Here is a 23975-nt window from a genome sequence, read left to right on the forward strand (position 1 = left end):
TGGCTGGGTGATCTGGTCACTCTATGTTTAACTTACCGAGTAAATGAACCTGGGGTACATTTTTCAACCTTGTAAGGGCTGAGTTTGAAAGTCACCAGGTAGTTAGCTATCAGGGCCATTGTCGGGCCCAGTGGGTCAGTCTTGACTGGTCATAACCCTCGATGTCTCCTGTTCAAGAGACACTTGGGCTCTCAAAAGCCAGATCAGTTTTTACTTGATTTGATTTTTTAAAAATGTGTATAACAAGCCCTTTTAAGAGACAGGCAGCAAGGTCAGGGAATAACAGGAAGCGGGTGTCACACTCCTCAAAGTTTGGGACCCACAGTCTGAGGTCCCGCCTCCCCTTTATCACATGAAACCACTTCCCATTACTGGGGACGGGGTGGGGGGACTTGCCTTGGGAACAACTTCCGGTGAGGAAAGGAAGCTGCTTGTGGCTGTGCGTGGGTACAAGCGTCACACGGGATAGATTCCATGGGTCTAGAGCAGGACGTCCATTTCCTGGGCTCAGGAGGATGGCTCGTGTGTGTGGTCAGATTAGGACTTTAGCAGTGACCATAAAAGGCAAAATTCCTGGTTAGAGCTTGAATTATGTGGGGGAATCCCTAAAAACCAAATAAAAACAAGAGTTCCAAGAACAAAGTACAGAACTTCAGCAGGGCCTAAGACACCAGATTGTTTAAAGTAAGACCCATGCGTCGTCAGTGTCATTTTGCCTGGTTGGGTCTTTGCAGAAGACCCTCCCGACCCAGCTCTACGATGAGACAGGGCTTGCTTCCTTCTTCCCTTTCTGCCTCTCAGATTTCGAGATGGCTTAAGTCACAGCAGAGACGTAGTACCATAGAGGCCTCCCACCATCAAGGTGACAATTTTTTATAGTCCTTTCATTTCCACAGTTCCAGAAATATCATCGAAGAATATGGGTTTCCCTTCAGCAGACTAAATTTCTTTCCCTGATCTTCTTGAGTTTCGACCTTTGAGAAGCGCAAAAGAATACGTGCTGTATGATTTCATGGATATGAACTTCTAGAACAGGCAAACTCACATGGAGTGACAGAGAACAGGTCCGTGACCATGGGCGCAGGAGTGGTGGGGGCAAGTCGGTTGACCGGGAAGGGGCCCTAGAGGGCTTTGGGACTGACGGGAATTCTACATCTTGAAAGGACTATGTGTTACATGTGTGAATACACCTGCCACAGCTCTTGGGATTGTGCACTTAAGATTCATGCATTTTACCGTATGTAAATTATACCTCGGTACCAGTTAATTAAAAAATCATAACTTCAGAGTTATGAGCTCTGTGACCTAGGGCGAGGTACTTAAATGCTCCGTGCCTCAGTCTCCCCAGCTGTGGGAGGACAATAATAACAGCATTCTACTTCATAAGGGTTCTATGAGGGTTAAAGGCACAAGGCCACACCAGGTGCTTGAAGCTGTGTTTCTGGTGGGGGGGGAAGCCCTCCCTGGCGTTAGCTATTATCGCTATTCACGAACCAGTCTTTGCTACCAAGATCCCCGCCCCCCCCCACCCCCCCACCCCCCCCCCGCCTGCTTTATTTCTGCAGTATCTTTTCCCCCATTCCCTGCCCCGCCCCGCTTTCCCTTTGTTGGGCTGTCCTAGGGCTGATCTACATTCCCCCTTGCAGTCGGGTCTCCTGGCCCCAAGTCTCTTCCAGGCAAATTCAGACTCCGTAATGATGTGGGATCCATGCGGACTCTGGGCACATCCCGTCTACTGCTCAAAAGCCACCCATTGCCCGCAAAGAGGGTCCAAATTCTCAAGGGTGACCATGCCAGGTCTTTCCTGAGCTGGTCCCAAGCAATCTTTCCATTATTTTTATTTAAACATAAACCCTGTACTTCCTGTCACACTTGACCAGTGATTTCCAGATCTGGCCCTGAGGCAGTACCCACCTGGGTGCATCAGGCCCCATTTGCTAGGCCTGAAATGGGACGCAGACACCCATCCTTTTTAAAAAAATTACATGTTTAGTTGAGGCTTAACACATGTGCAGTGAAATGCACACATCGTAAAGTGTGCGGCTTGATCCATTTTGATGATCGCCTATGCCTGGGTAACCCACGCCCTATCAAGACAGAACACTTCACCAACCCAGAAGTTTCCTTCATACCCAGTGAGTCGGTAGAAGTGGGAGGGAATATAAAGCTCTGCTTTCCGGCTTTTGCTCATTTCTGTGGTGTAAATGCTCCCACCGTGGCCAACATTAAGCTACCAACATGATGCTCCGGAAAGCCGTGAGGGGAAGAGAACTCACCCTGGGTCCTGTGAGCCAGGCGACTTCATCGCACCGTCTGTTTTCTGTCCCCATGGGGGCATCTTGTTTATTCTAGAGTTGCGTTTGAATGGAATTGTATATCTATGCTTTTCGTCTGGTTCTTCTGCTCAGCGTGGCTTTGAAATTCATTCATGTTGCTGCATGTGTTGGCAGTTCATTCCTTTTTTATTGCTGAGTGGTATTCCACTGTATGGGTACACCATAGTTTGCCTATCCAGCCTGCTGGTGACTGGCGCCCAGACTGCTCTCAGCGTTTGGTGCTGCGATGAATAAAGCTGCCATCAGCTTTCTTGTGCAAGCCTTTCATTCCTTTTGGGTAAATCCCTCTAAGTGTGTGAGAAACGCTCACAATAGAAACACAGGGCCACAGGACTTCAGCAGTGGATGAGGCTTTATTCACAGACCTGCAGAGCTGGGTGCACAACAAAGGTATGCACTCCCAAACAGAAAAACAGGCCGGTTTTATACTCACTGGAGTTGGCCCCTCCCACTTCCCATTCTCCTTTTCTCCATGCTTGGATACTCGGGAGTTACAATCTAATGCGATTAACTAAATTAACTGAGGGTAGTAATCTCCTAAATTGTTTGCTGAGCTGTCTAGCTACATTTTCCCACTTCCCAGTGTTTGGTGCTGACTATCTTTCCCCTTTGATCTCAGAGGCATTGGCATTGAGCTGTGGAAGTGTCCTGACTTGTAGGTATGCTAATACTATTGACTCTGACTCAGAGACCCCCTGATTCAAGAATTTAATTACATTTGTTCTTTGCTGCTAATTATTTCCTACTCTGGTTTGACTCACCAGTTTCTTTGTACCTTACAAGTGTAGGCTGTTGCAGGGGGCAGGGTGTGTGTGTGTGTGTGTGTGTGTGTGTGTGTGTGTGTGTGTGTTTAACTTTATGAGAAACTGACAGACGACTTCCACAGGGGTACCTCACTTTACCCTCCTGCCAGCCACACAGGGGAGTTCCTATGGCTCCGTGTCTTCGCCAGTACTTGGTGTCGCAGGAATTCATTTTAAAAAAGAGCTCCCTAGGGGCTCGGTTTCACAGCCAGGTTCGGGAACCAAGTGGTTCGTAGTTCCCTGGATAGGAATGGTTAACATTTCTCGAGCACTTCCCAAGTGTCTGGATCTGTCCAAACACCTTTAACAATGTTATGTCATTTAAGCCTCGCCACAACCTTATGAAATTGATACTATTCTTCTTCTTTCTATTTTAAAGGTGAGGAAGTTAGGTACAGAGGGGTTTAGTAACTCGCTTAAGGTCACATAGCTCACTAGTGGCAAAAGCTGGGTTTGAAAACAGGCAGCTTCGCTCTGGGCCCATGAGTTTAGCCACTGAGCTATATTTGCCCATGCAAGTTCTATATATAGTTTCCCTGTGGGGCTCGCCCATTGTTGCTACCATGATTATTTTTATTCAAATTTCATCTTCCCTTCAAAGTTCAACTGACATTCTACCTCTTCCACCAAGTTTTCTCTCTCTCTCACCTCCTCTTTTCTGCCTGTTACTCCTAAGTCTTTCGGAAATGTAGGGGACTTCTGGGTTGTCTTTTATTTCTGTATTTTTGTACGGTCTTACCATCCCTGTTATTTTTGTAAGGTCACTGAGACCAGGGTCACTCGTGTGTATCCTTCTGTTCCCGGCATGTTTATTGACTTGAATTTAATGTTTTTCTAAACATGCTCTAGGCAAAAATCACTGGAGACCTTTAAAAGAGGCTCTCTAATTGGGACGTAACCCAAGAGGGAACCACCAAGTTTGGATTGCCTTTCACTAGGGGGAAAAAAACATCCCTTTATGCTCTTACTACTCAGTAGAAATGATGTGCTACCTTAAGGGCACTGGTGCTTGTCACCGCAGGCTAGAGGACATCATGCTATGTGCCATATTTGATTTCCTAGTGGAGCTGTTATTGGCCCCCCCGCCCCCCCCCCCCAGCTGCTCCCTCTAAGGCCTCTGGTTTGACATGTTGGTCACTGTCTAGCTAGTTGCAAGACTACTAGATCATAATCAGTCATTTTCTTTCATCCTGATGTATGAAGAGCTACATAATTTGTGGGACCCAGTGAAAAGTGAAAACACGGGGCTTTTTGTTCCAAATTTATTCAGCATTTCCCGATGCTGAAAGGAGGGCATTGAACCAAGGTGAGGGCCGTGCCCACGAGGCCCGCTTCCCTCAGCAGACGAAACAACAATCTCAGAAAGCTGAGCACAGGGGCGATTTATCTCCAAAGCTCTCTACCTCCTTTCTTAATATAAAGACAGCTGAAAAGTAACCACTCCATGTTTCTGTGTGTTATAGTAAGGCCAACTGTTATGGTTTGAATCATGTCTTCCAGAAAGATGTGTTAAGTTCTAACCGCAGTACCTATGGACAAGATCGTATTTGGAAATGTTCAAATTAAGATGAGGTCTTCCTGAAAGCGGCCAGAGGTGACCTCTGAAAGTGGTTCACTATTCGCTTGACCCAGAAAACCCCACAAAACCATGCAAATCAGGAGTTCAAATCTTTGGGTTCACTTTAAGAAGAGTTATGAAACTGACCAGGGCCATCAAGGATGTGCATATTCAAAAAGTTGCCAAGTGCCTGAACGGTGTGGCTTTACAGAAGCAACGTGTGCCGTCCCATCGTTACCATCATTACCATGGTGGGGCTGGGAGGTGTGTGCAGGCCCAACGGCGTGGTTAGACGCAGGGTCGGTGGCCCCGAAAGAGTGCTGAGCTTTTGCTGCACGTGCTGAACATGCGGAGAGCCACGCTGAACGGAAGTGTTTAGACAGATGTAGCTCCTCTGGTCACTGAGCACGTGCAGGTGGACAAAGCTCCCAGGGTGTGGCGTAGGGCTTGCAGGGCTCACGGGCTGAGTGACCCGCCTGCAAGCTCTCCCGGCCACACTGAGATGCTCCTAGCGAAAAAGAGCAGCTTGTTTTTAAACCAGAAGAGCAGGCTGCACAGAAGAAAAAGATAAGAAGAAACTGAAGCTGGCCCAGAAGTAAATTCAGCATAAAATAAGTAGTAATAAAAGTAAAAGCCAAAAAAAAAAAAAAAAGGTAAGATGAGGTCATTAAGATGGGCACTAATCCAATATGAAGTTGGGATTCAGACACGCACAGAGGGACGCACACAGGGAGAAAGCCATGTTGTTACAGAAACAGGGGTGTTCCAAAAAACCCCAGAGTTTGCGGCTGGGGGATGGGGAAAAGGAAGCAGCTTTTAGAATGCTTCCACATGCCCGAGGCTGGTGGCTAGTGTCTTTTTTTATGCAAAATGGCTTTAATGCATCCAAAGCCTCAGGTAGATGGGAGGAGTCTTGAACCAGGGGACGTTATGGAGACAGCACACAGAGCCTGTGTGAGGTTCTGTGAATGGTCAGAACTGGTTACCGCACCCACTGCATCAGAGGATGTAGTCAGGGATTTAAAAATAAGCGGCAGACATTTTAGCGGGGCGGACTATGTGCATTTGACTGAGACTGAGGCTGACTGTGCAGATTACAAAAGGACTAACTATGCAGTTTACAAGGAGGCTGAGAATCCACGAGGTTCTGGATTAAAAGCTGGTGGACCCCATAACACAGACGAGGTCTCCCCAATCAGGATTGAATGATTGGCAGCTGCTGGTAAAGCTGAACTGTGTTTGGAAAGTAGGGAAAGGGTTTCTCTGACTTTTCTAAAACTAGCCTGGTTTGGTAGGGGGGAGGCAAGGATATGTGTTTATGGGTGTTTTAAAGAACATAAGACTTAACAACAGAAATCCGCAAATAACTAAATCTATATAACTGTTAAATAAACAATTCTTTTTCTTTTCGCTAAACTCTGGTATTGAGAGTTATAATTTTGGCGACGGGCAATCGGGCCCCTAACTAAAGAGCCCGTGGGTTTGTTTTCAATTGGAGCAGCCCAGGGGTTCTGTAACAATGTGACCATGAAGGCAGAGATGGGGTGATGCAGCGACACCCCAAGGAACCCAAAGATGGCCAGCAAACCACCAGAAGCTAAGTAGGGAAAAAGGCAAGAACAGATTCTTCGTCGTAGCCCTCAAAAGGACCCAGCCTTCCCCCAAACCTTGATCTCAGACTTCTAGCCTCCGGTACTGGGAAAAAATACATTTCAGTCCTTGAAGCTGATACTGAGAGATCTGATCAGACCACTGGGGAGCAGGAGGGAGGCGCCGTAGGAGGAGTTTGCCCAGGCAATGGAAAGCAGTCTAGGACGGGACTGACTGAGAAGCTGAATGTCTCCGGAGTACATAGAAATAAAGAGAGGGCTGGCCCTCTCTCTTCTTCCTCGAGGATGCCCGGATGATTGTGCTGCAGCTGCCTCCATTTCCCAACAGACAATATTTTGGAGGGGAAGGAACTCCCGGCAGGGTGGCAGGGTTATTCTTCTTTGGGTGTTCTAGAGGGGCTCTGAGGCAGAAGCCTGCCATTGTTCCAAAATTGTGTAGCTTTTGTATCTTTTTTTCCCCCCAAGAGTTTATTTATTTTTAGAGGGAGGGGAAAGGAGGAAGAAAGAGAGGGAGAGAAACATCAAAGTGGGGTTGCTTCTTACATGCCCCCAACTGGGGACCTGGTTCACAGCCCAGGCACGTGCCCAGACCCAGAATTGAACCTGCAACCCTTTGGTTCGCAGACCAGCACTCAGTTCACTGGGCCACACCAGCCAGGGTAGCGTTTGTGTCTTATGTTGTTTTAGTTTATAAACTGACCCTATGGAAATAAGAGAATTGAAACTAAGAGGGGAAAAAAAAAAAATGCTAGGAAAACTCAGGTGTTAAAGAGTTTAGCCTTAATTGATAGGCTTAAGTGATTAAAGCTGTAACTAAAGCGTTAAAGAGTTTAGCCTTGATAAGGCTTAAATGACTAATACCTGTGGAAAGCTGTTGTTCCAAAATGGTGAAGCATTTTTGAAAAATTTTTTTTGATTTAATCTTTATTGTATTTTTTCTCATTACCATTTAGTCCCCTTGTACTCCTCCCCTCAGCAATCACCACACTGTTGTCCACGCCCATGGGTCCTTTTTCCTTTTTGCTCAGTCCCTCCACCCCCAACCTCCCCCCCACTAGCTGTCATCTGCTCTCCATCTACGAGTCTGTCTGTATTGCGTGTTAGTTCAGTTTGTTCATTAAATTCTACATGAGTGAAACCATATGATACTTTTCTTTCTCTGACCGGCTTATGTCACTTAGCATAATGTTCTCCAGTTCTGTCCATCCTGTTGCAAAAGGGTAAAAATTTCTTCTTTTTTACGGTCAAGTAGAATTCCAGTGTGGAAATGTCCCATAGCTGTTTTATCCACTCATCTATGGATGGACACTTGGGCTGCTTCTTCCATGTCTTGGTGATTTTGAATAAAGACTCCTTTCCTTTATCACCAAAACTTTGCCTCTGGAATTTTGTCTGGAGGGTGGTGGCGGGCAGTGGGATCCCAACTGCTGCTCCCTGTTTGTGGTCCTACCCCCACCCACGAGACCAGGCTCCCCCTGTTCCCCTCCTGCCCTCCCCAAGCTCCCGACACAAAACTGGAACAAGGGTGGGGCCAGGACAATGTCAGTTTTGTTTTTCAAGACCTTTTATCCTACAGAAGGGAAGGAGGGAGGGCCTACTTCACAGGGGACTTCCAGGTCACATTCTTAAGAACTTGAGAATCCTGCCCTCCTCGTCTCAGCCCCAATTTAACGGAAGCACCTGCGAGCAGCCTAGAACGCGGGGCCCTTTTCCAGTGGCTCCGTGCGTGGGCTGGACTGTGGCCAGCTTGCCGTTCATGGAGTGGCGTCTCACACTCAGGGTGTGACGGTCAAGTCCGAGGCCACAGATGAACTGGCAGCGTGGGGTCAGATGCCTTCCATCCTCAGTCCCAGGAAGAACCGCCCAGCTTCTGCCTGGCCTTTCTAACGCGCCCGCGGGCGGCCTTCCCGGTGGGCTCGGAAATGGGGTAGCGATAGCCTCCCCTGCAAGGTCAGGCTGTAGGGCCTCCTGTCCCTCCGTCCCTCGTCCCCCGGGGGGACCAGAAAGGGGAAGTGGGACTTGCCGCCTGTGCTCAAACGGGGCAGGGTGCTGCATTGTGAGGACACAATTTGCAGAGGCTGCCAGGCCGGGGGTCGGCCGCGATGGTCCTCCCCAAGGCGCCTTGTGCACCCGGACTTAGGGAGCCATCCAGGGGACCGCCGCGCGCCCAGACAGGACCCCAGGACCCCGCGTCTGAAGCCGCAGCCGCCACGCTGGGTGACGCCGCCGGGACGGGTTGCATCAGCCGCGCCCACGTGCTCGGCCCGCCCCTCCGCCCGCGGATCCGGCCTCCGATTGGGCCACGTCGGGGCCGTGGCCTCGGCCGCAGCCAACGGGCAGCAGACACACAGGGATCCTCCGGCGGGGACCCGGCGCGGGTGGCCTATAAAGGGAACTCCAAGGCGGGGGCGCGCGCCCCAGGGACGCGGACTGTCGTTGCGGAGCTTGCGGGCGGCCGCGACGCCGCCTGCCTGGCATCTCGGAGCGCAGACGAGCCCCCCGCGCAGCCCATATGGAGGTCGAGCCCGAGCCCGTCACGCTGCTGGTGAAGAGCCCCAACCAGCGCCACCGCGACTTGGAGCTGAGCGGCGACCGCAGCTGGAGCGTGGGCCGCCTGAAGGCCCACCTGAGCCGCGTCTACCCCGAGCGCCCGGTAAGAGGGGCCCCCGGCGCCCGCTGCCAGCGCTCCCCTAGCCCCGGCCTCCTCGGGCGCCCCTAGGGGTGCCACGTCCGCCTCCCCCTTCCTCCTAGCTTCTCTCTTCGGCCTCCTTCCTCCGATCTTGGGTACCCACTAGGTCACCTCGATCGGGGCTGTGGTCTCCCCCTTCCTACCTCCGGAGGCGTCCCCTGTCCTGGCCCAGTGGCTGTCCCTTCCGGGTCCTAGGCCGCCAGGCCCCGCCTTCCCGACAGGCCGTCTTCCCTTGTCCCCTCTCCTCTCCCCGATCCCCACGGCTGTCATCCTCCCCAGACCCCTCTCCCTGGTCCCCTAGATCTGGTTTCCAGCCTTAGCCCAGACGCTGAAACAGCAATTTGACCTTGGGTGGGTCAGTTCACCCTTCAAGCCTCTGTTTACCCCCCAAACCATAAGGCGGCTAAGTGTTCCTTTTTAAGATTGCCTCCAAAGGCTAGAAATGAAACTGCGGCGAAAAGGAGCTTTCTGAATGCAGCCAGCGTCCCCCTGCAAGGGGAGAGGGCAGGTGCCAACCCCGAGGCCGCTGGCTGGAGACACGGGCTCGCCACGCAGTGTGTACTTGAGGCCCCACACCCAGGAGCTGGACGTGGCCCTTCCCCTCCCTGTCTGCCTTCCGCCGGGGCCCCTCCCTGCCACGCTTGACTCCGCCAGCCTTTGCTTGGTCCCAGCGGGTGGGAAGGCGCGCTTTCTGGTGAAGAGTGATTTAGGAGGGGGACACAGGCGGACGGAATCTCCTTGAGCGGGAGTCGAAGGCTTTGGTCGCTCGATTTCAGAGATTTCCTTGCTTTGTTTGGGTTGTCACATCTGTCAATATCACCCTTGACACCGCCCTCCCTGCCACGTGATGGAGGCTGTGAGTTGGCCCTTCCTGTATTTACTTTCCGCTGGAACATTATGTAAGTGGGAGCAGCCTCCTTTAGGGCCCACGAGTGTAATTCTCCAACCAGCAGGAGAGGGCACCGGGGCGGGAAAAGATTGTGCAACCGTTCCCCGTGGTCTGAAGAGCTGCTGTGGCTCCTAGGTCAGGTGGAATTTGTTTTGTATTTGTTCAGGGTCACGTGTCGAAGTGAGTTTGCCTTCTGAGTTGTTCTTTGGAAATTCGCTTATTAACTTGCATTCACCTTGGGGCCCTGCAATTTTGCCACAGCTGCTACCAAGAAAGGCGGTGGCCGCGTCGCTTGAGAAGGGCTATTAGGTACCCAAACTGGCGGAGCGGGAGCAGTGTCGAGTTGCATCATTTGGAAAACGGCAGTGTTTTGGAGGAGAGCCTTCTGAGGGCTTCCTTGGGTGAGGAACATGGCTCCCACGAAGTCTGAAGACCCCAAAGTTGTCAACAACAGGTCTCAGATATGTAAATTAGGGTTTAAAAGTTATGGCAGTACTCATTTTTTTTTAATTCGAGACACCTGACTTGATGATGGTTGTTTGCTTACCATGTTTAATTTTTTATCTAATCAGCCTCCTGGGTGAAAACACAGCATCAATTTAGGCGTTTAACAGGGAAAACAATTTAAATGACAGGCAGCTGTGGTTTTCAGACCTTTTCCCAGGTGGAACTTTTTCCTGTAATGCAGGGCCCGCGCCTCTGCGATGGCGTTTTACAGCAGCCTGTGCATGGGTAGCGTTTGCTGACAGAGTCACCCAGTGAGCGCCGTGGTGAACGCAGAGTCCGGTGTAGCTCTGGAGTTTGTTTCTGTTGCGTAACTGTTACAGCCCGGATTTAGGCGGGTGCTGGGAGGCAGTTACTGTTTTTGTGTGTTTTAAACGCTTGCTTAATCATCGTGGGCTCCTTGGCAGGAGCCGCTCGGTTCCAAGTTTTGCGTAACTGCTTATTCGGGCCGGAGGAGGCTGGCGAGTTGGCGGGGCTCTCCAGTGTCCCGACCTTCCCGTTTGAGGCCAGTGTCTTTTTAAGTACAGTGTTTAAAAGGAATTTACAATAGAATTTAAAAGCGAGAATCGTATGAAAGGAAGCGGAGTCCCTGTGGTTTTGAAACTGCTGGAGTAGAGAAGAGGGGTTGGAATCTGCCCTCGAGCAGGTGGTAGCTGGGAACAGGTTGATTTCAAACTCTCCCCCTTACAGCAGGAATGCTAAATCTCCTGGGGTGGCTCTGGGGGTGTTGCCCACCCACCAGCTCCTCCATGACCGTGTTTGTGTGTCGGGAACGAGGGCTTAAGTTTAGGATGGCATCATGTTACTCTGGGACACTGGCAGGCGGCTTTGGTGGAGGCTGCCTCTGGGAGTACTTGGGAGTTTTTCTGAAACTAAACGCCAGGTTTGAAGTTAGTTGCAGGAGGAGCCCCCCACCCAGTGTGTGTTTTTAGTGGCAGAAAGCAGTTTGCCTGAGAGTCAACTAGGTTGCTGTAGGTTTGGGGCAGTGGAGATACGTTGCCAACCTGAATGTATTCACATGTTAGACACCAGTTTGAACTTGAGCACTTTCTACATAAAAGTTCTGTATGCGGGCCTTTGAAGAAATGTTTTCTTGTGTTGCTGGGGAAAAGCATTTAAATTATTGGTAGAAAACAGTCCTGTGTGTTCGGAAACAACTCATGGGGGCCAAATGCTGACTCTGCTTCTCTTCCCATGATCAGCGTCCAGAGGACCAGAGGTTAATTTATTCTGGGAAGCTGCTGTTGGATGACCAGTGTCTCAGGGACCTGCTACCGAAGGTATATCCATTACATATTAGCTTTGGGTTGTTTCTAAGTTCTTCCCAGGCTGAATTCATGTCCTAAAGTGCCCCCGTGTCACTTTTAGCAGGAAGTCCGGCATGTTCTGCATTTGGTGTGCAATGTGAAGAATCCTTCAAAAATGCCAGAGGCCAGCGCCAAGGTATGTCTGCTCTGTCACCAGTGCGATGTCATTCAGACCCTCGGGGTAGGAAGGACGGAAGTTGGGTAAAACTCTTACGAGAGATTTTTATAGCCTCTTTGGTGTCATGCTTTTCTTCTGCAGCAAGAATTAGGAATTAGAAACTGTTATCAATACAAGCGAGGGTTTGCTGTAACAGGAGCAGACAGTCCGGCTGTTGTCGGAGTAGAGGAGTAGGGTCCCAGTCACCCTGTCCTCTGGGGTGTGATTTGACCTACGGTGGCCATGGCTCCAGATAACTGAGCTAACAAGACATTTCTCTCTTTTTTTAAAAAAAAAATATTTTATTTTTTTTCATAGAGAGGGTAAGAGAGGGAGAGAAACATCAGTGTGTAGTTGCCTCTCGCACGCCCCAACTGGGGACCTGGCCTGCAACCCAGGCCTGTGCCCTGACTGGGATTCAAACCGGTGACATTTTGGTTCACAGTCTGGCACTCAGTCAACTGTGCCGCACCAGCCAGGGCCTAACATGACACTCTAAAATGAATTTTTATTGACCGCAGCACAGAAATGTCTTCTAAGGAACTATTAATTTTTATCGAGAGTAAAAAAGTATATAGCTTCTTTGGAAATTTTTATTGTGATTATTTAGTTGGATAGGAAAAGGCCAGTGTCTATCAAGTGAATCTTAAAGACATATGTTTGATAGTCAAAGTCATTTAAATTTTTCATTACACAGTGTTGATTGAAATATACAGTATTAATAAATGTGGTGACACACGCTAACTTGGCATTGCATCTGTATTTCCCAAAACATCTGAACATGGAACAGGAAATTCTTTCCTTTAGGTTGCTGGCTGGTTGTACTTAAAAATCTTGTTGGTCAAATTTAATTTCTTGCTTTAGTCATTGTAGCCATAAAATATACAGAGCATTATTAAGAAGATTCTCAGCAATGATAATTTCACTGGAAGTTTTTAATGAAAGTATAGCATAGTTACTCTAGGAAAAATTATGTATGAAATATATATATATTTTGAAATATATATATTGAAATTGTGTTGAACAATTTTCAGAATTTTGTTTTACATAACATTGTATCTATTTAATCTTGTCACGTTCGGGGGTTGGGTCAGGGACAGAAGCCATTAACAGCAAAGTGAGTCTGTTAGCTTGATTTCAGCCGGTGACATCAGACCCTTTGTCCTCACGTTCACACTCCACTTCCTCAGGTTGCGGAGTCCCCAGAGCAGCCCGCGGGCCCTCATCAGGGACAGTACCCTGGGGATGCCTCAGGTGAAGGTTTGGGGCAGAGGGAGGCTCTCCGGCACCCTCCTCCCTCCGGATGGGAGAACTTCTCGAGGTGAGTGTTCAGTAAAGAGGCAGAGCTGTACCGCATGGGTGTGCATCATTTACCTCCGTTTAAGGATAAGGTGTGTTTACGTGGCGTAGTCAGAGAACGTCAGTGTACAGAATGTCGCTTTATAAGGGTTTCACTTTATAGATCTTTCACGTGTTTTAACTCTTCTCACTACACAGCCTTTTGAGAGCACATACAAAAGTGGAGACATGTGTATTGAAGGGCATTTCCCCTCCTGCGTGGGTGTGCGTGGCATGTGCTGACCTCACTGAGGCTGCTTTGCTGAGCGGCTTGTCGTAACCCTAGGGGACAGAAGGGGAAGAGACGGTTTTAAGCAATGCTCTGCCAGGGACTGTGTTGGTGGTACCAGGATAAAAGGCCATTTTCTGTAGAGGGATTAGAGCTTTTCTCCTGTAGCACAAATGCAAGACATGATGAAAGGCAGTAACGTTTGGGTCTCATCACCCTTGGGACACCTCGTTATAAAAGTTCCAATGGGAAAAAATAATGTATTAACGGGCTGAAATTTTGTAATTCCCCAATTCTGCCCTCATTTTCTCAGTTTTTAATACATGGTTATTGATAAAGCCAGGTGTTTGAGGAATGAGGAGTTTTTTGGGCATTTTTTAATTAATGGAAATTTCAATTATACACAGAAGTGGAAGAAACTGTATCATGGATCGCCACATAACCGTCACCCAGGCCCAATAATGATCAAAGAGCTGCCACACTCGTTTGATCTGTTCCCCAGTCCCTTTCTTTCCCAGGCGGTTTAAAAGTTATTCCCAGACATCATGTCATTTCACCTACATATAGTCAGTATGTCACTGTAAACACCTTTTTGAAAAATTATTTTTTCAATTTATTTTTAGAGAGAGGAGGGGAGGGAGAAAGAGACATTGTTGTGCAAGAGAAACAATGTTTGCCTCTCGCATGCTCCCACCCTAGGAATTGGCCCACCACCCAGGCACATGCCCTGATTGGGAATTGAACCAGTGACCTTTTGGTTCGCAGGCTGGTGCTCAGTCCTGGTCTACACCAGCCAGGGCAGCTGTAAAAACCTTTTAGTTACCTTGCATATCTGCACTGCCATCACCATCAGAGCTGCCAAAAGCATTTCATTATCTTCTCATTTTCATGCACTGTAATTTTTTTAAATGATAAAAGACAGCTTCACGCCAGGACCCACTTGTATTGGAAATACTCTGGGTATGGAGTTTGGTTAAAAGACTGTCAACATGTAAATTGGATTGGATAGAAATACTTGAAACAGCTTCCCTTATTCTGACTATACAACTTGAGAATTGAGACCCATATCTGACTATTGTGAATTTCACTGGAATAAAACTTGATGATATCATTCAACAAATATTTGAGCAGCCAGTGCATGTAACTTTAAAGAGGAAATGAGCTGACCAGCAGAGATAACCGCTTAACCAACTCCTGATCATCCTACAATTCTGTGAGTGTCCCTGTTGTGAAATGGAGCTCACTGTATGCAGCTCGTGAAGCCACCCGTGACCCCCATGCCCTGTCCTAGGCGGTTTTAGGCTGTGTGGCATGACAGAAAAATGAGTCTGGTGTCAAGAAAACAGCTGTCAAACCCAGCCCTACTACTTACTAGCTAGTGCTGCCTTGTGAAATAAGTCTCTTGTCTTCCCTGAGCTGCACTTGGGGCTCCCGTCTGTGAAACAGGAGTGCTCCCCCACTTCACGAGGTTTTGGGGGCCACCCCAGCAGCTGTACAGGGCACACGTGGTCAGGGAGCAGGCATGGGCAATGCTACGTGCACACACCACTGCCCCCCCGTGCAGATTCAGGTCTAGAGGCGAGGGAGACATGGGTATCGGGAGGAAGGGAGATTTCCTTCAAGAAAGTCTTTGGGAGGGAGCGGCTTTTAGGGCTGCTTTCTAAAGGATAAACGAGGGGTTGAGACCTGCAGTGAGACCCGGCAAGTCATACATGGGGGTGGGAAGCCCCTTAGCCTGAGAAGGGCCAGCTTGTATGTACATCGTCGTGGTGGCACGATGTCAGCCCAGGGCTGGGCACGGGCTCTTGTGTCCCCGGGACCGTGGGAGGAGGGCTGCGTCAGCCAGCACTTCCTGTGCTCCGGTTACACCGCCATGTGAGCTCAGTTCTCACTTATTGGTACCAAACCAACTCACAGTGTGCATTTGAAACCGTCTTTCCTAGGCCTGAAGCTGCCCAGCTGGCGTTCCAAGGCCTGGGGCCTGGGTTCTCGGGCTACACGACCTACGGGTGGCTTCAGCTGTCCTGGTTCCAGCAGATCTACGCCCGGCAGTACTACATGCAGTAGTGAGTCCTTCCCGCCATGCTGGGGGCGGTCGGGGCGCCCGGGAACGGAGGGAACCCCATCCGTGGTACCTGTACAGTTAGGGGTGTTCACCTGTCTGCAGAGCGCGGCTCTGTGGCTCTGTGGGTCGAGTAGAAGGGAATTGATAACCACTAGCTAGTCTGTGTATTGATGCAGGCGCGCTGATGTCTGACGCATGGTCTGATAGCGTCACGTAGAAGGTGTTAGTTCCTTTTCAATATGTGGCATCTTCAAAGTTTTGTGAAAATTTAAATTTGCTACGGCACTAGACTCTTACCGCGACCTGGAACTGTCATTCCAGACAGAATTTATCATGTTGCTTCTTCTAGGAGCAGGAAAGGCTTGTGCAGGTAGGACTGTTAGGAAAGCGGGTCTTCCTTAAGGGAAAGAAAAAATCAAGTTTGTATGAACCTACCTACAGTCCTTCACAGTAGAAGACCCCTGCATAAGGAAGGGGATGAGAACCTTAGTCTTCACAGTGCTTCGCGCTCAGCGGTATCTGCCTCTGTCATTTCTATTTTAGTCTCGCGGCCACGGCTGCGTCGAGGACTTTTGTCCCCTCACCAAGTGCACAAGAGATACCCGTGGTCTCCGCACCTGCTCCGGCTCCTATTCACAACCAGTTTCCAGCTGAAAACCAGCCAGCCAATCAGAACGCTGCTCCCCAGGTGGTGGTTAATCCCGGGGCCAATCAGAACTTACGGATGAATGCCCAGGGCGGCCCTCTCGTGGAGGAAGACGATGAGCTAAATCGCGACTGGTTGGACTGGACCTACTCGGCAGCTACGTTTTCGGTTTTCCTCAGCATCCTCTACTTCTACTCCTCCCTGAGCAGATTCCTCATGGTCATGGGGGCCACGGTGGTGATGTACCTGTAAGCAGATGATTCGCTCTCGTTTCCCCCTTGGTCCAAATCCCAGTTTCCAGCATTTCCAGCACTTACTGAGCACGCGCTCTGTGCCGGGTGCCGTTAGGTTGCTGGGCGAGCAGTGCTGAGTATCACAGCCCCCCCCTTAAAGAGCCTGACGGGCCAGGGAGCAAGCCCAGGAGACGGTGTGATAGACTGTCTCTGCACACAGGCCTTGCTGTGAGCTGCTAACTGGGGTGCTGCTCCGATTAGCGGAGGGGAGCGAGGGGGACCTTATCTGATGAGAAGACCTGAAATTGTTGAGTAGATGTTGCTGTGCTGTTTGCTGAGACGGACTCTCTGCTTCCTCCGAAGGCATCACGTCGGGTGGTTTCCGTTTAGACAGAGGCCAGTTCAGAACCTCCCGAACGACGGGCCCCTTCAGGAGGCTGTGAATCAGGACCCCAACAATAACTTACAGGTACGAAGCTTCCAGGGGAGCTGGTGAGCAGGCTGCGAGATGCAGGCTTCAAAATCCGTACCCTTTACATAGTGCGTGTTGTGGTTTCCCATTTTATTCAGCGAAATAGCTCAAGACTTTTCCCCGTGTATTCTTAGAACAGTAGCTGTTTTTAAAACAAATGTGTCATATAGCCTTTATCAAGTATTTTGTCATATGGCAATTTGCATTTTGGCATATTTAAATAATTTTTTTAAGCTCACCGTTTTGAGTGTTTGGTTATCTGTAACAGTGTTTATACCATGGAAGCTAGTGGATAGTTCTAATTAAGAATTAAGAGCATAATCATAACTCACAGAATAGATTTTCTGTAAAATAACACCCCAAAATAGAATTTTTATAAGGAGCTTTAATGCATAATCCTAAAGGATATTCTTTTATAATATAAATCGGCACCCTAGTATCTGTTTTTAGAACCCTGGGTTTCCGTTTCTAGCTTTAACTCACAACCTTGCCAAAAGTAGAAGAATATCCATATTTATTGAAGAGGTTAACTTAATGACTTAATAACAGCTGGAGATCTAGTTACTTCATTTGCTTTGCTATTTGCTGCTGGGAATACTCAAAGCTACAAGGACGTCACCAGCACCGCTGTGCTGTGGAGACCCGAGAGAGCTGCAGCCAGGACATCGTTCCCCGGGGTCCTGCCAGCCTGGCTGCTTCGCATGTGGCACAGGGGGCCCGGGATTTCCTCCGCCATTGCCCGACGTTATTTGGTGTTCCTCACGGTCCTAACTGTTTTCTTGTTGTGTTTCGTTCCCTGTAGGAAGGCCCCGATCCTGAAATCGAAGACCCCAACCGCCTCCCTCCAGACAGGGATGTACTGGATGGCCGGCAGACCAGCCCTTCATTTATGAGCACAGCATGGCTTGTCTTCAAGACTTTCTTTGCCTCTCTTCTTCCAGAAGGGCCCCCAGCCATAGCAAACTGAGGCTGCTTGTTCTCCGGCTGCCGGAGGGTTTGACACGGTGGACTGGGTCGTCTGACTCCAGCTAGATTTCCTCACCTGGACATGGTAACGGCGCAGAGTTAGTAAAAGAACCAAAAAAGAGGGTGATATGCTTTTGTGATCAAGCAAAAGCAGAAAGTAAGACATGAAGCCACGATACAAATTGATGAACAAAACAATGCTCGAGGCTACTCATGTCTTTATTCTGAAGAGCTTTAATATATACTGTATGTAGCTTAATAGGCCATGTAAATAGAAGGCGTTAGTGTCGCATGTTTATGCCTGAGGAGCTTCTCCAGATGTGTGTGTCTGCATGTGTATTTGTACATAGACGTCACAGCGGCAGAAGTGGTTCTGCTGGTACGATCTGATTCCTGTTGGAATGTTCAAATTACACTAAGTGTACTACTTTATATAATCAATGAAATTGCTAGACATGTTTTAGCAGGACTTTTCTAGGAAAGACTTCTGTATAATTGCTTTTTAAAATGCACTGCTTTCCTTTCCAACAAGGGGGACTTTGCAGAGGTGAACACCTTTGCTGGGTTTTTTGTTCAATAAAATTTTATTCTGATTGGTCCTGGCAGGGACTCTTAGCTGTGTGTTCTGTCTGTTGTCACTGGGTGCTCAGCAGTTGGGCTGCTCATTTTTAAGGGACCCGAATGTTTTGCTGCTTTTTATAGGAGGGTGTTTGTACTAATGAAGACTGATAAGGTAAAGCCGTGCCAGTTTTAATTTCCTAAGAATATATTGGGTTGGCCAAAAAGTCCGTTCAGTTTTTTCCATAAAATAAAAGACATATTTTTCACATTCACAAATCACTTTATTGATTTGGATATTTTGAGTGTGTCACAAAGCACTTTTGACCCGTTCTGTCGGTCACAGTGCCTTCTCCGTACGCTGCACACATCTTTTCTGCATTTCAGTTGTGTTTTTACATTTCTTGAAATAATGAAGCATAATATGCTGAAAACGTTGCTTATTTTCTTCCATCCTCAATATTAAAATGGCTGCACAAAAATTCGCCAATGCATGCTGATATGACAGCTGTCACAATACAATTAACAAAATTGTATGGAATGACATTAAAGACAACTAAGCACTACTGGAGTCATCTTACAGAAAAAAACCAAACGAACTTTTTGGCCAACCCAATACTTGTGTTTGCCCCCATTTCCTGATTTAAATAGTACTGGCGTATGTAGTAACCCATCAAAGTTAAGTTCTCCAAATTTAAAGTTAGTGGCATTATCCACCATGGCAATTCTATAGTAGTTTTAACTGATCAAATGTGCTTTTGTAAGCTGAACTTTGTGATTTTTTTTTTTTTTTTTTAATCCTCACCTGAGGACATTTTTTCATTGGTAGAGAGTGGGAGAGAGAGAAGCATTGATTGGTTGCCTTCTCATAAGCTCCCCAACCAGAGACAGAACCTGCAACCTGGGTACGTGCCCTGACTGGGAATAGAACGTGACCTTCAGATTGCGGGACGATGCCCAACCCACTGAGCCACACCTGCCAGGGCAGGACTAATCTTAATAGCAAAGTTCTCTGTGTGTTTCATGGGTGATGTTTTAGGGAGAATGCTAAAGGTCTGGATGGTGTTATATTTGGCAAAGTAAATCATCAGCTTATATCATGGCTGCGATCATTTAGTCACTACTAGAAACATTACATTGAATAAACACTTGAATTAATGATGAGATGCTGAGTAGGTGCAAAGGTATTTGATGTATGGGTGTTTTTACAAGCCACCTAATTATGTAAGGAGTTAAATGGTCTAAAGGTTTAAGTAACACTGTACCTCCGGACCAGAAGAGCCATCAGAAGGCTGTGATTACTGACCGGTATGAAGGCACCTTCTGCTTGAAGAAGGAAATGACTTTTAGAAGTGAGGTCACTTAGAAATGTCTTGTGGTTGGAAATGATGGACAGAGTCTGAGGACCAGGAGAGGAGGGTCACAGCAAAAACAAACCTCAGAGATATCGCTTACTTCTCCTGCCGAAAAGCAGGATTCTTGCCATGCTTGGTGATTTTTGAAAGTGACTGTTAAGAGTTCATACTAAGGCTTTTCTTAACTTTTTTTTTAGGAAGAGAAAATACTTAAACTTAACACATACATATGTATGGGAGCCCCGCATGCATGAGAGAGACCCCATGTCCCCACATGCAGGAGAGGTAGAGAGAGAGAGAGAGAGAGGTTGAGGGATATAAGACATCCTGACCTAGAGATGGGGTCATACGCCTTGGGGACTTCAAAGGGTCACTGCAGGATGATAAGAAGAACCAGATGAGCTTTAGTATTACAGACAAGTTTATAATACTAAAGGTCAAAAGAAGTTATCTCTGATAATCTCGTATGTATAATGGGCAAGGGCCCTAACTCAAGTTCTAGGTAGTTAAGGGTGGGGCGGGGGTGGGGGAGGTGTAGAAGTTTCTCTTGAGGAGGGGCTAACTGTTGTCTGCGGCTGAAAGTAATCTCACCACAGAGGCATGTCTTGGGGTGACTAGCACTGAACCCCCGCAGCTCCCTGTCGTGCAACATCCCTGGAAATTTTGTGTTCCAGAAGGTGGGTTGGCAGATTGTTCTGTATGTTGTTAAACCAGCCTCAGTCTTGAGAAAAGTTCCGTTGGGTTAAGGCTGCATCTCATTTCTGGAGGCAGTGATGCTGGTGGGCTCCCAAACCAAACCCTGAGATGCAAGCGATCAGGCATTTAATAGGAGGTAGCTCTGTGGACACAAGGGAAAACGGAAGGTTACTCACTGGAGCAGACTCCGATCTTGGCTTCTGAATTCTGAAGGCAGGCAGCTTGAACGTTCTCTGCTGGCCTTAACCTTGAGGTATTGCAGAAGGGCCCGTGGACATTGCAGATTGTCAGGGATTTCGCATAGATTTCTGGGACACTTAGAACATATATAAACAGAACATAATTATTTCCTTATTTACAAAGTTCCCATGTAATTTTAGCATAGTAAATAGACCTAATTAGTTTAATATCTCTCTTTAGTAAGGAGAGGAAACAAACCTCTTGAGATGTTCCAGGGGCCCTTCTGAAATACCTTCAAGTTATTTGCAGGTTAAGACTCTTTATAATTTAAATTTTGGGGAGTCTGTAAAAATATATCAGAAGGATTGGACATTCGACTAAAGAGGGTCATAAGTCATTATGAAGCAATACTTAATCATCCGTTCAACCGAAGTGAAAATGGATTTCAAACACAAATACAGAAGTGTACAGAAATGTTAGCATGACTTCCTACTATTGAGGAGATTCAGTTTTCTTAAGGAATCAAGGGCCTGATTAAGACAACAGAAAACAAAGTTATTTTGATAAAACACAGAATCTTTGCTTTCTGGGCAGAAAACCTTTCATAATATCAGCAGCAGACTGACAGTCCTTTTGAACAGAGAAAACACCGAGCTTTTGCATCAGTTTGCTTCTGACATTCAAGTGCCCTTTTAAAATTTAGTTCAATCTTCCTCAGCCTGACCTCACATAAAACTTCCTTTCCCACGAGTCCCTTTTCGCCAGCTTTCTACAACTTCCTGGGTTCCATTTAGGACACACTCTCCTTCCCTCGCCCATTCACAAACGATCAGGATGAAATTACTTCTCTTTCCTTCACAAAAACACGGCTCCGTATTTCATACCACGTCAAGGCCCTTTTACTGTCTTGGGTGGAAAAGCCTAATCCATTTCAGAGGAGGGGACATCACCATTTTTCGAGGCGCCTGGAACCCCAGGCAACTGGCGGCACCTGTCTCTTATTTCCAAAGGAGTGAGGCCTCTCTTGCTGTGATGCCAGGCTGTGAGGATTCCACTGCAGATCCCATGGGCCCAAAATAGGTCCAGGAAGGTGCTCCTGAGGACAACTGGCGCGTTTTCAGATCGGTCCAAGCCCCATTAACACAGAGGGTGGACCCTTCGAACAACATACAGTTAAGGCCTAAGACACTGAGGGGAGCGGTCATGGCAGAAATGTCAGTGCTTCTACTAATGCAGAATAATAATGTACAGTGGTCCCTCACTTATCGTGGGTATTATGTTCTAGACGCGCCCCCCACAGTAGGTGAAAATCCGCGAAGTAGGAACCTTACATCTATTTTAGTATTTACTGTACAGAACTGCAAAATCCCGCAATAGAGCGAAAAAATCCACGATAAATAATTAAATATAATATTTTTAAAAATCCCATGATACAGTGAGGCCACAATAAGTGAACCGTGATATAGAGAGGGACTATAGGAAGCTATTGGTTTAGACCTTTATTACCTTTTTAAAAAATATTTCAGAGGGAGGGGAAAGGAGGGAGAAAGAGAGGAAGGGAAACATCGATGTGTGAGAGAAACAGCGATTGATTGGCTCTGCCTCTCACACACCCACAACCAGGGACCTGGCCCACAACGCAGGCACGTACCCTGACCAGGAATCGAACCAGTGACTTTTCGGTTTGCGGGATGATGCCCAACCCACTAAGCCACACCAGTCAGAGCTGGGTCTTCATTATTAAGCAGCAATTAAGTAAATAAGAAGGAACAAAACAAAACAAAATCCTCAAATTTCAGCTCAGGCCATACCCACTTATTAAGTCTGCATTTTCCTGGTCTTTCTGTTGTGTTTTGTTTTTTAAATCTTAGTTCTACAGGAGAAACACTCCCTCAAATGAGCTCATGGTCATAGAAATTTGGACACCTCAGGTTCAGCCAAGTTCTTAGACTTCTTCACTGTAGGACTTCTGGGGCCTTTAATAGGCTGATGTGTTGAAAGGGGGCATGTGGTCGGGTCTGCAGCTACTCCAAGGGTGAGGTGCAAGGGGATGTACTCTGCACCAAAAAAGAACAGCATTATACAAACAAACATCTGGGGGTATGTGTGCGAACAGATATTACGGGGGTGGGATAACGGTGGGAGGAACATAAAGCCGTACCAGGCAGGATGTGTGAATACGGGCCTGTAAGCAGAGGTTCTGGAATTAGCGACGCAGCATGAGCAGCCAGGGCAGTACCAGTTGGCGGAGCGGCTGGCTGAGACCTAGCCTACAAGGTGGCCTACATGACGCGAGGTGGGCTTGCCAGAACTGCGCTGGAATACGGAGAGGAAGACACGGAAGGCTCGGGGCGCCGGGAAGGTTAGGGTGGGGTGTGTGACATGAGATCGCTCCCCTGTCCTAGGAGGTGCCAGAGGACACAGCCTTCACCATGACCGTAAGAGAAAACTGAGAGAGGGGACCCCACCCCGTGGCAGAGCTCTGGGTCACTCATCCCTGCAGGTCAGAACTTATAGTGGGAAATGGTGCCACTTGACTGCGGTCCCTAAATACAATGGGAGAGCGGGTCCCAGAATGGCAAGGACCAAGGGGTGGCGCTTAATCACCAAAGACAGGGGGGCTTGTAGTTACTATAATGAACAGCGGTGTCGAAACATATCAGAATGGGTTGACTTGCAGAGACCTGTGGCGTTGCCTAGTTGCTCATGGTATCAGGCCCTTGGGAAGAAAGAGACAGTCTACTAAATTCTTATTCGATCTGGACAAGCAGAAGAGTCGTCCTAGGTCGAGTGAATGGAAGTCTCACCTGAATCGCCAGAACAGGTAATTATGCCTCCTCCATCACCTCCCAGACTTAATCCAGTTTACAGACTCTGAACTCCTTGAATGAAGGGGAGCTGGGTCCCCTTGAGGAAGGGCCCTGCATCCCTGGAAAAAAACATGTACATAACATATCCCCCAGCCTTCCCCCAATGGCCTACAGCTTTTTACCACATGACTGTGCACTGGGGAGAAGGAAATAATGAGGTTTTTCAGGTATTACTCAATGCTGGCACTAAGTTGACATGAGTCCCAGGAGACCTAAGACATTATTGCGGTCCATGGGTCAGAGCAAAAATTTAAGGTGGTCAGACGATCAACAGCACTTTAGCTCAGGTCCATCCCTCAGTGAGTCCAGTGGGCCCCTGAATACATCCTATGGGAGGACATGTCCCCAGTTCCACAACCCATAATTGGAATAGACAGACTCAGCAATGGGCAGGATCCTCCCACTCAGGTTCCCTTTCCCGTGAAGCGAGGGGTATTATGGGGCAAACGATCAGTGGAAGTCACTAGAGCTGCCTGTACGTAGGAAAATATTCCATCAAAAGCAATACCACATC

General features: G+C 48.0%; 1 protein-coding gene across 2 annotated transcripts; it reads left to right on the forward strand.

The window, feature by feature from the left end:
- Positions 1 to 8700: 8700 nt before the first annotated feature.
- Positions 8701 to 17909, forward strand: HERPUD1 (homocysteine inducible ER protein with ubiquitin like domain 1). 2 transcript variants are annotated; one of them, XM_090259407.1, is made up of 8 exons: positions 8701 to 8960; positions 11592 to 11669; positions 11758 to 11832; positions 13044 to 13174; positions 15364 to 15486; positions 16029 to 16379; positions 16728 to 16833; positions 17639 to 17909. In XM_090259407.1, exons 1-8 carry the CDS (start codon positions 8820 to 8822, stop codon positions 17801 to 17803), a joined length of 1170 nt encoding a protein of 389 aa, XP_090115533.1. In that variant the 5' UTR covers positions 8701 to 8819; the 3' UTR covers positions 17804 to 17909. The 2 variants fall into 2 exon arrangements, with proteins under 2 accessions (XP_090115533.1, XP_090115534.1); XM_090259408.1 differs by having other exon boundaries at positions 11761 to 11832.
- The last annotated feature ends 6066 nt before the right edge of the window (positions 17910 to 23975 follow it).

This window comes from Furipterus horrens, unplaced genomic scaffold (genome assembly GCF_987537825.1).
Source record: "Furipterus horrens unplaced genomic scaffold, mFurHor1.1.pri manual_scaffold_13, whole genome shotgun sequence".
In the NCBI taxonomy this organism is placed as follows: domain Eukaryota; kingdom Metazoa; phylum Chordata; class Mammalia; order Chiroptera; family Furipteridae; genus Furipterus; species Furipterus horrens.